The following is a 17,407-nucleotide window of genomic DNA, read 5'->3' as shown; positions in this document are numbered from 1 at the left end:
GTCAGCAATTTTGCCAATTCTTTAACAGATCTGTGGAGAGACGAGCCCGCTTAGTAATGCACGTTTTTCAAGGTATTTTTGAGCAATACTTACAACTGTAATGAAATAAATGCTACAGGTTTGAATCTAATCCAGGTGCCGCCCAGAGGCTTGGTGTAGTTAGGACACCGCTCAATGTTGTATTTATGCGGGTTGATGTAAACAAAAACTTTTTTTGAAAACAATACTGTCTGCACAAAGTTATTTTGGAAAACTAAGGGAGGGAATTTTTTCAGCATACCTGGCTATGTGTAAACGTAGCCAAAGTAGATTAGGTGAGAGTCACGCCACCGATAGTGTTCAGCTCCAGTCAAACAAAGCTCGCGAAGCTAAAGGTTACAGGAGTGAATTTGGAACCAGGCTCTACATTATGAATAGTATTTTTTTTAACAAACAAACAAACAAAAAAATACCAGGATCATGTAGAGCCTTGTCATTTTAAGACCAAAATAATGAGGCTCGCTGCAGCAGTTACAGAGAGAGGGGCCACGATATTCCAATATACGTCAATATGAGCCAGAGTCAGAAGGACCCGGTGCCCACATGTGAACTTTGGAACATGGCGGCATTTATATATACAGTTTATGGTCCAAAAGTCTTAAATTTGCATCTGAAAAGCAGTGGTTCCCAATCAGAGGTTCAAGTAACCTGGACATCAACTGCTGTACTCTGTGTTTTTTTCTGTTCCATACAGAGAAATGATACTAGTCTGATTCAGTGAAATCACAGCACAGGGTGAACCATTCAGTGAAATGGAAAGTATTTAACAGTAACCGTAAACGGGCCAGCATGTAACCTGTTTTACCTGATCTCCTTTGGCTTCCAGTCCATTTTAGACTTAATTCTGAGACTTTAATGATGGTGCTCAAATGTTAAAAAGGCACTGCCCCATTCTTCTTGTCTGAGCTGCTCCGTCTGCACACACCTGCCAGATCCCTGAGGTCTGCTCACAGCTGATGTAGGCGCACAGTAAAGTGGAGTATTAAAATTTATTCTGTGAGGGTCAATTTTAACAATCCACTTTTTTTCTCAGGATTTATATGAGTGCAATTTGTTCTAGAGTGAATTTCACATTTTTTGAAATGTTGATTAAGTAGCACTGGACCAAAGTTCCTGTTTAATCCCAAAATCAAGAGTTATAATAACACTTTGAGAGTAAATGGATAACACTTTGTAGGGTTATCCTGATTTAGCTTAAGAACACACAGAGGTGTTTTATTTTTACACTTTATTTTAGTTGATTCAAGATGAAATTATGTACAAAACTGGTTCAAACTGGTCTTCTCTCGCAGGAATTGGTGTTTCTCAGTCTCCCTCCTCACATCAGCAGCATCAATCTTGAGCATTTTAAAACACCAAACACTTAAAGAAAACTTATTTTTATTCATTGACATTTGATACTGTTTGAGCAGACACCAGAGTCTACTTTTGAACACTGATGCATGACTTTGTTGTATTTTTATAATTTTGTGTATTTTTGGGATAATAAACCTGTCAAGCACTTTGGACAACCATGGTTGCTTTTAAAGTTTCAAATGTGAAAATTAGACTAATTGATTGTTTCAAGTTGCTGTAGTCTTGTTCTTTCAAAAATCAGAAAATCAGAAAAAAATATCAATCTGCCACTTTGAATATTTTGGTTTATAAAATTGCGATGGATGATTGTGATGAATTGGGGCGGCAGTAGCTCAGTTGGTAGAGCATTTGCCCACTGATCTGAAGGTTTGTGGTTTGAATCCAGCTCTCGACATAAACATCACTGGTTGAGCAGTCAGATCCACTGACCCACAGGTTGGCTGGTGTGATTCCAGCTCCCACAGATGTGTTCTTGGGCAAGACACTTAACCCACCTTGCCCACAGTGTCTGCGTACACTGGTGTGTGAATGGGTAAGTGGTTCCTTGTTGTAAAGTGCTTTGAGTGCCTTGAAGGTGGAAAAGCGCTATAGAAAAATGTGACCATTTACCATGCCCCCCAAAACCTTGCACGGTGATGGCTTCATTAGCTGGTGAGAATTCATTAAAGAGCAAAAAAAAAAGACTTTAAAGTGTAAAAATTAGGTAAACGACTTGAAAAGTAACATAAAGTATTACTTGTGCTTTAAATTGTATTCATAAGTCTACAAATAAATAATGAACGTATCGTCAAAACAAAACGACACAAGCAGTTATTAAAAGCTTGCTAGCTCATCTCGTGACACACATAATTACTGGATTTGTTGCATTTCAACTTAATAACGTCATAATTACCGGAACAAAAAACAGTAACTCATTGAATTCTGTGAGCTGTCTGAACTATAATGACCACATGATAAAACAGGAAATAATTAGGATGTCCAGAAAATTGGTTCATGATGAAGGGAGTGCCTCAGGGGTGTGTGCTGGGGCCACTCCTATTTACCATTGATTTTCATTATGTTGATCAAGACTTCTGTTGATCTGATTCTAGATATTTCTGTGGTTTGTGTGTTGGATGTTTGTCTCCTTAAGTAAAGCACCTTTGTGTATATATATATATTCAAAAAAAACACTATACAAATGTTATGTATTGTTATTATAAGAATATCTTCAATGATGACAAGGTGATTCTTTATTGCTCTTTCAAAGTAAATAAATTTTATTCATTTCCTACATAGTGTTACTGTAATTTTGTAATATTATCTGAAGAGTCTAAACCGGTTTGGGCATGGCTTGTTCCCTTTTTGCATGTTCTCTTTATTCTAACTGGCACTTACAGACCTCATGTTACAAATATTTCCTATTATGAAACCAAAGTCGTTTGATAATCTAGATTTTATTTATAATTTGAACTGTGCAATAATAATAATAATATTTAATTGAGATAAAGATTTAGTTATTTCTAATTGTCAATGATCAGTTTGAAACTTTTTTTTAAAGAAATTGCACTTTTATAGTCGAATATTTTACTCCATTATGATTTAGTTTTTCAAATTTTTGGTCTCTCCTTTGTAAATATCAGACTTTGTGCATTATTTAATGTTTTCTCTTTCTTCTAGTTACAAATGAAATTATAAATCAGGCATTACTTTCCAACAGTTACGCTTAGTTAAGTTACGCTTCAGACCACTACTTGAGTAATATTTTGAAGTAACGTTACTCGTTTTGGTCCTATTGCCCAGCCCAACTTATAATTAAAATGTCTCCAAACCAGAATTATTGTGGAGTTAAAAAGTAGCTTTTCTGGAACGCTGAGAAAACTTATGGACATGTAAAAAGTGTATTAAAAATAAAAAATAAAACAAGTTCATTCTTGTATGTGGAGATTCATATTTTCAGCCTAATAAAACTACACTTGAAAAAACAATAGCTAATTAGTTCAACAGGACTTGATAATATCTTAGAGCATTCATCGGTTTGGCATCTAACTGTCACATTCCAGTTCAGGTCAGAACATATCTGCTGTGATTAGAGCATGTTGACATACTGCCAAATAAAAACATCACTCACTAATTCTCAGTCTGGTATCAAGAAAAGTAAAGCGTTTCAATGGGATTTCAAACACACCTAGTTTCTCACGTATAGTAAAGTATAAGTCGCTTTACAATCTCATGCATTAATCATTCACTCCAAACTCTGTGATGGTTAGACACTGTACTATTGTAGCCACAGGTGCCCTGGGGTAAACTAAGGCTGCCAATCTGCACCATCAGCCAATCTGACCACCACATTTGTACTCGGCAGTTTTGGTGTCTTGCCTGAGGACACAACCACTGGCCATTGGCTCCCCACATGATTGAAGATCTAAGGCGTTATCTAAGGCTTGTGTTTTTATTCAAGTGGTTACATTGACTTACTGACACACCTGTTATTTTACCAGTGCATCGGTGCATGCCAATTAGAAGAGCAAGCAAATGTAGGTGTGATGCACTGAAACGGAAAAACACACAGTTAACATGTACGGGGAATCATATAAGGAAATGCATCTAAATGTCCTTAACGCAACCAACATTTTTCCAATTAAAAAAACTAAATAATGTTAAATAAATAGTTAAATAATTGGTAATACATTTCCAGTTCACTACATCACTACAAATTTTAAATCACAAAACTTGGTGTACAAGGATACACTCACTAAATAACTGCTGACCAAGACAAATGTACTCAGGCGCAAGAAGATTCCTGGTTCGATCCCAGAGTCGCCTGGGCCTTTCTGTGTGGTATTTGCATGTTGCATGCCGATAAAATTCACCAAACATTCTCTTTATTCCGGCTTTAATTCTCGGGATCTCGGGAATCATTGACAACACAGAATATATGGCTCATCGGAGTTTGGCTGGTGCCCAAACTCGCACTTCCGGGGGTTTTGCGAACCATCTAGTGTATTCTGATTCCTGACCTAGTCGCTGGGGAGAAACGAAATTGAGCGGAGGCACTAGGTGGCACAACCTGACTAGGAGAAGGGTCCCCTGCTGAGGAAATGCCCCACTGACATTGAAGGATGGGTGAAAATTCAGAAGGACGAGTGTACCTTTACCAGCATCTGCTAGCAGATTACATCTCACTGGAAATTCTTACTAAATCCTCTCAAAATACTACTATCTGATCTCCTTTCAACATACCTTACAACATACTTCAATGACTTTAGTTAACCCACTCTTATAGTAGCTTTATAATATCTCATTTGTGGGAAACTCACTCAAAACTGTAAAACTATTTGTCTCATCAATAATCAGAACTTGCAAGCTCACATATAACTTTTTAATACACCTTCACCAGTGATTGTGTTTTTTTAATGCCCCTATTCAATGACCATAAACCTAATTAAACAGGGTTCAATTGACATTACAACATAATATACACACAAAGAATTGAACCTTCACGGAACCAAAAGTTGTGGAATTACAAGTTTGTCATAGTGGTATTTTTTGAGACAACAAAACACGCCCATTCTGAGAACCTCTCCACTGCTCCCACATCCTGGATATATATTTTTTTATCTCGTAATTTTCCACAAACTGCCATATGACTATGTGAAACTATGACAAATATTTACCGTAGGTACTATCCAAGCAAACTACGTCATGATTAGAAAAAAATGAAAACCTGTCATATGCACTCTATTTATGTCATCTGTTTAGGTGATCATTTATTTTTGGAGATCGTAAATGTTCTCAAATAGCAATTATCATTCTTTTGGCTGCTTATCTTGCTTACTTTTAGTCGGAAACAATGACGCACTGTGTTTTTTTTTTATGCGCAAGACTCAACACGATCCACCCAAGCCAGTTTATAGGGGCTGGGGTTGTCTGAGGCTTGACTGTACCTTTCTTAGCCCTGCCCATAAAAGAGTCACTCCATAGTACTCCCTGAAACGCGACACCTGCATCTCAATTGGACCAAGCCACCAGCAAAGACAGGTGAGTTGTTATCTTGTATGCTCTTTGTGAAGATTTTAAAACAAGTCTCAAAAAGTGTTGAATTTATCTTGTGAGATACTACAGGGGAGAAGGAAGAAGGCTTCAATTTAGAGATATAACTTAGAAACTTTCCATCAATATTTGCAATATTGTACATACATCTGACAAATGGGGGAAAAATGCATATTTAATATATATATTTTTTTTAAACCTTTTTATGTTGAGATTATGTTTAGTCAAAAAGCCAAAAAGTTTTTTGGACCAGAGCACCATGTACATAATTCTGAATATTGGTTACAGCAAGGTAAATGAGACTTGTGAATTTGGTTTAGATATTAAAGTTCATGTTCCCTTATCGTGCTATGGTGAGTTTAATGTTCTGACCACTCATATTACAGAAAAGAATGAGGAAACAATATTCTTTTTGCTCAGACAGGCTTAAATAATTACCAAACCACACATTGCAAAAAGTAGAGAAGATGTAAGAACAAGAACAGGAATTACTAAATTCTGACAAAAACATCAGATCATACCTTACGATTCTAACACCAATTGAGGTTTTATTTAGTATTTGAGTGAGTGACCTGGAATGGTGCATGTTGCTGAAACTTTAATTGAGGGATTTGGTCAGAGCGTGAGAAAAACACACTTCAGAAAACCCCACATGACGTGTTGTGTCTTAAAGTGTATATGACAGGTTTTTATGTTTCTCATTTTGACTTGGTTTGGTGAGATAGGACCCATGGTAAATATTTAGCAGAGTTTTATATCAGTAAAGAGGAAAATTCTCCAAACAGAAAACTCTTCATATATTTCATCAACATCAAAATCCTATCCAAAATACAGGAGCAATTATGCACAAGGAAGACATTTTTTCTGGCAGTTTAAACATCGTCATTTAACAAAATAAAAGTGTTGTCATTTATTTTTATTAGTCTAATTATAATTTACAGCTATTGTTTTATTTACATATGTAACTGTTGTTAGGCAACAATTATTATGACCATTATGTCAAAGTGATGCAAATTTTACTTTCCTTTTCTGGCCATTTTATTTACATTACAGCTACTGAATGTAAATATGTGTGAATAATGGTGAAACTTGTTGAAGTAAAGTTATTTTTTCTTAACATAAAAAATCCAAACCAACTCTATAGTATAAAAAATGATATACATAGTGGCTGTAGATAAAAAGTCTCAAATTTGTGGAAAAGTGAATGAAACATGATTTTTTTTGTGGAGATCTAAATGCATTGATTCTTATGGGAGCTGCTCGTTTGTCGTGGAGCTTGTTCTGCCACAACACGCTCCATTGGCTTAGAACACTGACCAGGATATCTATGGCAGTTTTCCCAAAGTTTTTTCTGGGGACCCATATTTTAAAAGTCACAAACCTTCACAACCCAAGTCAATAGACATTATTCGTAAATCACAAAATAAAAGTGGATTTGACCATTATTGAACATTAATGAGGACATTTTATTGTTGACTGAGTGATCGTGTCTCTGAACAGTTAGTGTTGCTCAGTAATTGACCCAGCAATAAAATGTATATATCTATAAGTATCCTGAAGTGCTCTGACCTTTGCTGATTTATCACCCTTCTTTTTAGACAACCAAGCAAGCATTTCTCAACTTTAGCTGTAGGAACACTTGTTGGCCAGGCAGATAGGATTCGCTGACTCACTAGCTCCCCCATGTGTCAGAACTGTATATTGCAGACCTACATGCGGCGAGAAAAAAAAAAAAAGTTCTGTAATTTTATTTTTACAATTGTTGTTTGTTGTGGTGCAGGTAAAAGCCATGGCTTCTATGAGGTTTCAACTTTTGGGCCTATTTGGAATCGTAGGTCTCCTTTCTACTCTCAGTGCAGCGGGTAAGATCCATTTCCATTTTCTTTTATTTTTCTTTTTTTTTTTATATTATCGTTATAATAACCAAGTAACATTTCTTTTTTGTATCCAGCTGTGCTTGAAGTGCGCACCATTCCTAAAATTTTGGCAACCTGCGGAGAAAATGTCACTCTAACATGCGACGCAATCACAGATGGTCCTACTGAGATCACAGAATTTACCTGGAAGGACAATAAAGATATTTGCAGCTGGGGCACACCATCAAATCTAACAGATATTCAGTGTATGAACACAACCGCCACAAACTTCACTTCCTACAACTATTCCCTGACCATCTACAACATCCAGCCCAAACACAAAGCAACCTACCACTGCCAAGTACGCCAAAAAAGTGGGCCGGTGAGAAACGGCCAGACCATCGTTCGAGTTCAAAGTGAGTACCACAATACGCAATATGTGAAAACAGAATGATGTCAAGTGGAGTGAAAAGTGAATAGATTTGGTCATTCATGCAAGAGGCTTCTGACTCTGAAAGAACTGCTTTAAATCTACCTGAAGGAAGAGCGATACTTTATTGATACCAATGTAAATTTCACGTTTAGTTGTAGAAACATACGTGTCCTGCAGCATCACAGCGGTGTCCAGGGTGAGTCAGGTGAACACAACAGGGAAAGCCTCTCCTAAGCCTCATTCTTAAATTGAAAACTACACCCAAACTATCCCACCCTAGCTGTTGTTGCACAGTCGGTTAGTAAACTTTATTGTCACCATAGTGAAAATCACCCTGTGTATTTGACCCATTGTTGGGACCCATCTCCAGGTCTTGGTCAGACCTTAGCCAGATGACGTTAAGCGATGTAAAATGTCACGCCTGTCTTTGTTTTAAAATAAAGAATGTAACAGGGATTATCAGAGTATGATCATAACTCGAGATGACGCAGTAGGAAGGAATAACTATGTCAAATATGACTCAGGAAACACTTCACAGCAGGAAGTTCAAGGGTATTAATTAATAACAGATACACCTTACTGTAAAGAAGTAGGGTGTGTTAGTTTTGGTTAACTCCGCCCTTTAGACAAATATTTAGGGCACGGTCTTACTGAAGAGGCAACTTAGACGAGAGAGATGGATGGGGAAATCCCAGTACAATAATTTAAATTTAAATCATCTATGCCCCAAAACCTCAGACCATCAGACCACTCCAAAAAGGTGCATGGGTGACGTCCAAAGGTCCAAACACCTCAGCTAATCTGCACCTACAGTAATATAAATCGGGCTGTCTAGAGCAGGTGTCTGAGGATGTATTGGCTTCTTCAGTTTTGGGGATATTTGAGATTCGATTTACGACAGTGTTTCCCAAACTTTTTTTCTGACGACCCATATTTTAAAAGTCACAAACCTTCGTGACCCAAGTCAATAGACATTATTTTTTAATCACAAAATAAAGCTGGATTTGAGCATTATTGAACATTAATGAGGATATTTTATTGCTGACTGAGTGATCGTGTCTCTCTGTAGTATTAGTATTACTCAAGTTTTAAACAATGAAAAACAGACATTGAACCAGCAATAAAAGAATCCATAAGTCGCCTATTGGGCATGAAATGTAGCTCCTTTCTTTTTCTTTTCAACAATTAATTGAACCAGCAATATTGGGACAAAATAGCCAATACAATGATTACTAAAAGATTAGACATTATACAAAACATGTCTAAACATTTCAACTTTTCTAATGAGATAGGTGGGCTTGTCTGAGTTTTGTAGAGCGTTCCAGTCCAGGTGCAGGAGGAGAACATGACAGCAGATCAGGCACATATCAGGCGACCCCAAAAAAAAATCTCTTGCGACCCATCTGAGGGTTGCGACCCAGTCTTTGGGAAACAATGCCTTAAAGGGCCCATATTACACACATTTTTTATCTATGTTATAATGTTGTATCCTCATCAAAAACATACCTGGAGTTGTGTTTTGTTGTTCTTCTCAAACTGAAAATAGTCTATTCCAACTTGTGATGTCATTAAGAAGTGTTTTTAAACTCCTTACACCTTCACTAGAATCATTTAGATGATTTCAGTCCTAAATTTCGGACCTCTACTGAACAAAAGATAAAATGTACACTACCAGTCAAAAGTTTTAGAACACAATTTTCCAGTTATTTATTGTAATTCAAGTCGTGCAAGTCCAGTGAAGAGCTTGAAATGGTACAAAGGTAAATACTGAACAGCCAGAGGTTTAAAAAAAAAGATAAAAAGATACAAAACACAAGTCCGAGCTCTGACAAAACTACCTCAGGAAAAAAACATGTTAAGCTTAAAAACATGGAGTGTCCAGCGCAGTGTCCAGATTAAAACCCCATTGAGCTGGTTTGGGATGAACTAAACAGAAGAGTAAAAGCCAAAAAACCTACAAGTGCCACATATTTATGGGAACTTCTGCAACAGACTTGGGAAGAACTTTCTGAAGAATATTTGATTTCTATTGTAAAAAGAACGAGCAACGAGTGTGTTCAGCTGTTATATCTGCCAAAGGTGGACACTTTCATGAATCAAAAGTTTAGAATATGTTTTGGTCAACAGTAAATAGTAGAAAATGGGAAAAAAAAGTGTGGTGTTCCAAAACTTTTGACCGATAGTGTAGCTTTTAATTTGAAAACTACCACTTCATGACATGACAAGGTAGAACCGAACATTTTGAGTTTTGGAGCTTTGAAACAAAAGGCAACTCAAGGAATATTTTTGAGGAGATAACAACATTATAACATGGCTTATTCGTAGTTCCAACGCTTACGTGAAAAATTCTTCAGCCAGTTATCCAGTTTTCCTGATGCACATGTATATATACAAGATAAAATAATGACAGACTATGTGACTAAGTAAAATGTTTAAAGTTAATGAAAGCTCAAGAGAGATATTGTTACACGCATATGGCTTACGGATCGGTGACTTAGTTTGATTTTTGGTGTGGAGAACGATTACTAAAAGAATGTTAAATTTTTTGATCTATGAAAGGAGCAGGGTTTATAAGATTTATTTTCTTCCTGTTCCTTTTTTTCATGCAGCAAAGATGAGGCAAATAATCGTAGAAATATGTATTTATGTTAATTTTGATGCCAACAAAATAATAGCATAAAAATGAGCAATAAATAAATAAATGAATAATAATGCACATGTAGTGACAGCATCTGACTCTTGACTCTTTTTGCATTTTTCAGAGTGCGTTGGCAACAGTACAACAGGAGTGACTTCAACGAATGGAACTTGCCGATTCCAAGACGTCTTCCCCAAGCCCGATAAGGTCAACTGGACGCAGGGAGGAGATGACCTTAATTCCTTGTCCTCTACTCAGGTGACACAGAACTCAGACGGCTTATCGTTCACAGTTGTTAGCACCATTAAGCTGAGGAAGAACCCAGCCTTTACAGGCCAGTATACATGTTCCCTCTTGGTGCCCACTGAGAATGAGATGAACCAAACGATATCGCAGATAGTTAGATCCTTATCCTTCTCCGGGGCAGACAGCATCATCGCGCACTGGCTTGGCGTGATGCTAGCGATGGTTTTAGGGATGTTAATGGTCCAAGCATAAGACAAGAAAGTGTAAAAGCATAAGTGTAAAAAATAAGAATAAATAAATCAATTCCAATCAGCAATTCGAGGACCTATAGCCTAGCCACGCATCTGAATTTCTACCTGTATTCTGTTTTTCTATTGAGAGAAAGTCTTGTATTGATGTTGCTTTCATTCAGTGTAATTTAAGTGGTGTAAAATAAACCAGTTAAAAATGTGGCACGGTCAAATTCCGATGTCATTTTGAACATTTGAAATGCTGTAACTATGTGCTTGAGATGCTTTTTGAATATTCATTTATATTTATTTTTAACAATGATTTTAGATGTTGTAAATATTTGTGATTCTAGAAGTTTCTGTTGTTAATTTGCTTCCTTATGTAAAGCACCTTTGGGTATCTTCAAAAGCACTACACAAATGTTATGTATTGTTATTGTTGTATCTTCAATTCTGACAATGTAATAAAACTCATATTACCTGAAGTGTCTAAACCGGTCTGGGCATGGCTTGTTCCTTTTGCATGTTCTCTCAGTTCTAACAGGCACTTATAGATCACATGTTAGAAATATTCCCAATTGTGAAATCAAGATAAGATTTAGTTATTTCTAATCGTCAGTGATCAGTTTGGGTCTTTTTAACAGAGAGGTCTGCAGCCGGTCCTCTGCAGAGATGGGTAGTACTACTCTTACTTGAGAACAATTTTTGGCTACTCTACCCACCTCTGGTCCTATCAGTCAAAGTATGTGGTTTGGAGCAGAGTTCAGACTTTGTAGAAAACAATTACACTTTTTTTTGTGGCAAATGGCACTGATTAAAACTTAAAAACAATAAACTGTGATTGATCAATATGAGGAAAAAACTATCTTGATTTCCGCTTTTTCAATTTGTATGTATTATTTTGGTCATATTGAGCAGCCCGCTCACTGCTGTGCTCTTCTGGGGGGACTTCAATGCCCACCAGGGCAAAAACAGTGACACCTGGAGAGGGGTAATCAGAAGGAATGGCCTCCCTGATCTGAACCCAAATGGTGTTGTGTTACTGGGCTTCTGTGCTACTCAGTTTGCCCATAACAAACACAGTGTTCAAGCACAAAGTCATTCATCAGTGCACGTGGCACCAAGGTGCCCTCGGCCGGAGGAAGCAGTTCTTCATCAATGCTGTCTGCAGTGTGGGTGGAGAGCCGGTGACCTCGACTAGGGATGTTGTCAGATGTGCAAGAAATATTTCTGGGTAGTGGTCCCTTAGAGAGAGGATAAGGAGCTCAGACACATGGGAGGAGCTCAGAGTAGAGCTGCTGCTCCTCCACATCAAATGGAGCAGCTGAGGTGCCTTGGGCATCTGCCCCAGATGCTTCCTGGATGTTTCACTGGGGAGGTGTTCCTGGCACATATCACTGGGAGGAGGCCTGGGGAAGACTCAGGACATGCTGAAGGGATTATATCTCTCAGCTGGCCTGAGAAAGCCTTTGGATCACCCGAAAGAGTTGGATAAAGAAGTGTGGAAAGGGAAGTTTGGGCCTCCCTACTTAGACTCCTGCCTCCGCAATCTGGCCCCAAATGAAGCAAAAGAAAATAAATAGATGGATATTACCCAGTCCTACTTATAATTCAAATTACTCGAAACCAGAATCATTGTGGGGTGAAAACTGGTTGAGTAAAAGGTTTTGGGCACCCCTGTCTTAGCTCATTCATTGGTTTGGCATCTCACTGTCACATTCCTGGCCAGGTCAGAACACATCCACTGTGATTAAAGCATGTTGACATACTGTCAAATAAAAACAGATCATCAATCACTATTTCTTAATCTAGTGTAAAGAAAAGTGACTTTAATGGGATTTCAAACACACCTGGTTTCTCACACACATAATAAAAATGCATAAGTTGCTTTACAATTTTTGTTTACAAAATCCCCTCCTGAGGAGATGCCCTAGTGTCACTGAAGGATGGGTCAAAATGCAGAGGACAAATTTCCCTATGAGGACAATAAAGTGTACCTTTACCTTTAACTTAGCATTTGCTAGAAGATTACATCTCACTTGAAAATCTTACCATTTCCTTTCAAAATACTACTTCTGATTCATTCTCTCTCATCTCTCATCTCCTCATTACAACATACCTCAGTGTCTTCAGTGAACCCAGTCTTATAGTAGCTTAATATCTCATTTGTGGGAAACTCACTCATGCCTCTCATTGGGGTGGCCTGGTGGTATTTGTCTCATCAAGTATCAGAAATTTCAAGCTCACATATAACTTAACTTTAATGCACCCTCATCACCCATTGTGTTTTTTAAGGACCACAAATTTCAATAAACAGTCCCACCAGGGAAGACTCAGAACACGCTGTAGGGACTATGTCTCTTGGCTGGGCTGGGAACACCTTTACGTCCCACAGGAAGAGCTGGAGGAAGTGTCTAGGGTGAAGGAAGTCTGGGAGTCCCTGCTTGGACTGTTGCCCCCGCGACCTGGCCTCAGATAAGCTATAAGAGAATGGATGGATCTTCCTTAGTTGCATACCAGTGTTTTTTTAATGTGCAAGACTCAACAAGATCCACACGAGCCAGTTTACAGGGGCTGGGTTTGTCTGAGGCTAAATTCTTGAAAAAACAGAGAGTACCTTTAAGCCCTGCCCTAAAATGTATATTATATAGAGAGAGAGTACTCCATGTATTATAACAACTGCATCTGAATTAGACCACAAACCGGCAAAGACAGGTAGGTTGTAATTCTGTATTTTCTATGTAAAGATTTTAAAACTAACTCTCAAAAAGTGTTAAATTTAACTTAAGACATCCTGCAGGTGAGGAGGAAAAAAACTTCAATTCCCATTAATATTATAAAAATGTAGCACAAGTTTAACATAATTTCATGTTTTTTATGTAATTTTAGGTATAAAAATGGACAACATTTTATACTGTACATATACCTGAAAAATAGGGGACAAAATGCACTTTAAACTCAGCTGAAAACTTACAATTCAAAGGGGACTACAGCATTTTAGATCTTATTTATTATTTGAGTGAGTTTATATCATGACTGAAACAAAATTAAACATATAGCTGGAACTTTAACAGGAGGTTTTGGTCAGAGCATAGTTTTACATCATTACACATAGTTCACTACAAAATAAACATTTATTTTGGTAATGAGGGTTTTTAAATTGCAAAAAAGGGTCAGCCAACTATTGTTAAAATTGATTTCAATCATTCATTCATACATTATTTGTTTAAATCTGTATTGATGGGCAGACTGCTGAATGTATTTCTAATGGTGAAACTTGTTGCAGCAAAAATCTTATTTCTTAACATCAAGAATCCAAACCAACTCTATTGTGTTAAAGATATACATAGTGGCTGTAGATAAAAACTCTCAGATCTGTGGAAAAGTGAATGACACATGATTTTTTGTGGAGATCTAATTGCATTGATTCTTATGAGAGATGTTCATGTGCTGTGTCCTGACAAGGCCCTTGTTCTGTCAGAACACGCTCCACAGGTTTAGAACACTGACTAGGACATCCAGTGGCGGAGTCAGCAAGGCGAATTTGAGTTTGGGGCCCTCACTATAATGGACCTTTTTTTTTTTATGTATTTATTGTCTGCTTTTCCCAATTGGTCTTGAGACATGCACATCTCTATTTATTTTATTTACAGTGGATTGTCAGTGCTGAAAGAAGTTTTATTTTTTTGCTACTACAATTACATTTTTGTTTACATCCATTACATATAATTATTTTTTTTCTTATGATTATTGTTTAAAAATAAACTAATCTCATTTAATGTCATTGAGAGAAACTTAAATTGCTCTGAGGCCTCGGTCATTAGTGGCACTGAGGGCAATTTGTTGGGGGCACCTCCAGGTTTCGGGGCCTTAGGCACTCGCCTACTTTTGCCTAATGGTAGCACCGCCTCTGAGGATATCTATGGTGTCACATTTGCTGTCTGTGTTCAAATAATTAAAAATTTCACCAAAAAATTTAAATAAAAAAATAGACAAATTTTTGGGTAAAATCTTAAATGGCTGTATTAAATTAGTACCTGTGATATATATGTTAATGTTTTATATCATTGTATTTTTTATCAATTTTATTTTTATTTTATTTATTTTATTTTAGAACTATGGCTTCTATGAGGTTTCACCTTTTTGGCCTATTTGGACTCTTGGGTGTCCTTTCTACTCTCTGTGCAGTGGGTAAGATCCATTCCCAGTCTCTTTTATTTTTCCTATCATTGTAACCATAACCAAGTTTCTTTTTTGTATTCAGAGATGCTTGAAATGCACACCAATCCTGCGATTGTGACAACCTGCGGAGAAAATGTCACTCTAAGATGTGACGTAACCACAAATGGAGCTCTAGATATCACAGAATTTAGTTGGAAGGACAGTAAAGATATTTGCAACTGGGGCCAACCAACAAGTCAAACAGATATTCAGTGTATGAACAAAACCTCCACCAACAGCTACAACTATTCCCTGACCATCTACAATATCCAGCCCGAACACAAAGGGACCTACCACTGCCAACTACGCTCTAAACAAGGGTCGAGAAACGGCCAGACCATTGTTCGAGTTCAAAGTGAGTACCACTATATGTACTATGTGAAAACAGAATACTGTTGAGTGGAGTGAAAAGTGAATACACTGGGCCACTCATCCAGAAGGGTTCTTCAGTTCTGACACGATTTTGTAAGAACTCTCTCTCTGAATAGAGAGATACTTTATTGATACCAAGGAAATTTTCTAGTTTAGTTACAGAAGCATATACTGTGCTCGTCAGTTGCCTTTGTTTGTCAGTACAGTTTTAGAGGACTGGTGAGGTAGGTCAGCAGATCCTGTGGCAGGGCAGTCAGCATCCAGGGGGAACTTGGTGAACACAACAAGAAAGCCTCTTCTAAGCTTCATTCTTACATAGAAAACTACACTTCAACTTTTTTTGACAGTTGGTTTGCGTACACTTTATTGCCCCATAGGGAAATTCACCCTGTGTATTTGACCTATCATTAAATGCCGATGGGGTAATCTGGGAGCCTGGGGATGAATCTCCAGGTCTTGAGATAAGCTTGATTAAGACTAAATGAACTAGAGGACTTTATATGACGTGAAATGTCACAATTGTTTTTGTTATATAAGATTATCAGAGTATACCAATAACTGACAGGTGACCCATCAGGGTAAAGTATCTGACCTACTACTCTTTTTGCATTTTTCAGATTGTATTGGTAATAGTAAAGTAAGAGTGACTTCAACTAATGGAACCTGCATTTTCGAAGAGGTCTTCCCTAAGCCCATTATGGTCTTATGGAAACAGCATTATGATGAAAGCGTGTATTACTGGGCCACTACAACTGTGAAAGAGAACAACAATGGAAAGTTCACCGTTATTAGCACCATCAGGTTAAGAAAGGATCCAACCCACGGTTTGTATACATGTTCACTCATGTTGAGTTTTGAAAATGAGCTGGGCGAACAGAAGCTTGACATAGCTAGAAACATAACCTTCGCCGGAGCAGACAGCCTCACCGTGCACTGGTTTGGTGTGATGCTAGCGATGGTTTTAGGGATGGTAATGGTTCAAGCATAAGACAAGAAAAAATGTAAACAAAAAACATTTCTAAAAATCAATCAGTATTTCTAACACCTATAGCCTGGTCAGCCATCTGAATTTCTACATGCTTTTCTATTAAGAGAAAGTATTGTTTTACTGTTTTGTCCTGCATATTTAAGTTTAACAGAAATAATAATATAAAAAGTAACAATAAAGGATTACTCAAACGTGTGTAAATGAAACAAAACACAACTGCAGGTCTGTTTTTGAGGAGGTAACAACATTATAACAAGGCTTAAAGGTTGTATGGAGGATTTTTTTTTGTTTCAAGTTGTCAATGATAACATTATAGAGATGCAGTAGCCTTGTAATTATGATGACCAAAAAAAAGAGAATAAAAATTCATAAACTCTGGACGTGGTGGGGCCAGCTAAACATTTGCCAATAGATAACGACACTGCCTCGTTATCTGTTAGCTGACAGGCTGTCAATCAATCTCCCTACGTTTCTAGCGTAACTGACTTGCCTGCGCGCCGCCGGTACGTGGTTTACGTACGCCTGTCACGCAGTCCACAGACGCAAGCCGCACAGACGTTTACGTACGCCTGTCACGTAGTCCACAGACGCAAGCCGCACAGACGCTGTTTACTCCACCAACGCAACAGTTCTTAGCGGCTTTTTTTGACCTATATCTTCCTCGCAGTTAGCACAAAGTTTGTTGCAATGGTGACAAGAATCCAGGAGCAGTTAGCCACAAAAGAAAGTCCATTTTTGAGGTTGCTGAAAGAAGAAGACAAGGGGAAAAGCAGCGAAGCCAAACTAAGGTGATTCTTATAGATTCATTCCAGCGATGGTGCGACTGAAGCAGACAAAGGGTCTAAAGACTGACGCACTGGTCGCCAAATTACTCCTGGACAGGTCACTTCTGCTTATTATGAAAACGTACTTTATTTCCAAGAGCGAGACAAACGTTTTTCAGGACACGAAAGCGATATCCTATGTCTGAAAACGTAATTTTCAAGGCAAAGAAAG

The 17,407-nt window shown here is 37.7% G+C and overlaps 2 protein-coding genes across 2 annotated transcripts; both read left to right on the top strand.

The window, feature by feature from the left end:
- The first annotated feature begins 5,319 nt into the window (after positions 1 to 5,319).
- LOC110160629 (uncharacterized) lies at positions 5,320 to 11,324 on the top strand. The gene is made up of 4 exons (XM_020925307.2): positions 5,320 to 5,415; positions 7,208 to 7,289; positions 7,379 to 7,699; positions 10,479 to 11,324. Exons 2-4 carry the CDS (start codon positions 7,217 to 7,219, stop codon positions 10,850 to 10,852), a joined length of 768 nt encoding a protein of 255 aa, XP_020780966.1. The 5' UTR covers positions 5,320 to 5,415; positions 7,208 to 7,216; the 3' UTR covers positions 10,853 to 11,324.
- A 2,157-nt stretch (positions 11,325 to 13,481) lies between these two features.
- Positions 13,482 to 17,124, top strand: LOC110160702 (uncharacterized). The gene is made up of 4 exons (XM_020925383.2): positions 13,482 to 13,545; positions 14,945 to 15,021; positions 15,095 to 15,406; positions 16,041 to 17,124. Exons 2-4 carry the CDS (start codon positions 14,949 to 14,951, stop codon positions 16,409 to 16,411), a joined length of 756 nt encoding a protein of 251 aa, XP_020781042.1. The 5' UTR covers positions 13,482 to 13,545; positions 14,945 to 14,948; the 3' UTR covers positions 16,412 to 17,124.
- Positions 17,125 to 17,407: the final 283 nt, after the last annotated feature.

This window comes from Boleophthalmus pectinirostris, unplaced genomic scaffold (assembly GCF_026225935.1).
Source record: "Boleophthalmus pectinirostris isolate CB_2022bp ecotype Guang Dong unplaced genomic scaffold, ASM2622593v1 HiC_scaffold_17, whole genome shotgun sequence".
NCBI lineage: Eukaryota > Metazoa > Chordata > Actinopteri > Gobiiformes > Gobiidae > Boleophthalmus > Boleophthalmus pectinirostris.
The sequence above is the reverse complement of the archived record's forward strand: the minus strand, read 5'-3'. Positions and strand labels throughout refer to the sequence as shown.

Bases quoted from the DNA above. Each gene is read 5' to 3' on its own strand.
- LOC110160702 (XM_020925383.2), top strand. From the start codon at position 14,949: ATGGCTTCTATGAGGTTTCACCTTTTTGGCCTATTTGGACTCTTGGGT. The intron at 15,022-15,094 runs GTAAGATCCATT...TTTTGTATTCAG, and splicing joins TTCTACTCTCTGTGCAGTGG to AGATGCTTGAAATGCACACC. The intron at 15,407-16,040 runs GTGAGTACCACT...TGCATTTTTCAG, and splicing joins GACCATTGTTCGAGTTCAAA to ATTGTATTGGTAATAGTAAA.
- LOC110160629 (XM_020925307.2), top strand. From the start codon at position 7,217: ATGGCTTCTATGAGGTTTCAACTTTTGGGCCTATTTGGAATCGTAGGT. The intron at 7,290-7,378 runs GTAAGATCCATT...TTTTGTATCCAG, and splicing joins TTCTACTCTCAGTGCAGCGG to CTGTGCTTGAAGTGCGCACC. The intron at 7,700-10,478 runs GTGAGTACCACA...TGCATTTTTCAG, and splicing joins GACCATCGTTCGAGTTCAAA to AGTGCGTTGGCAACAGTACA.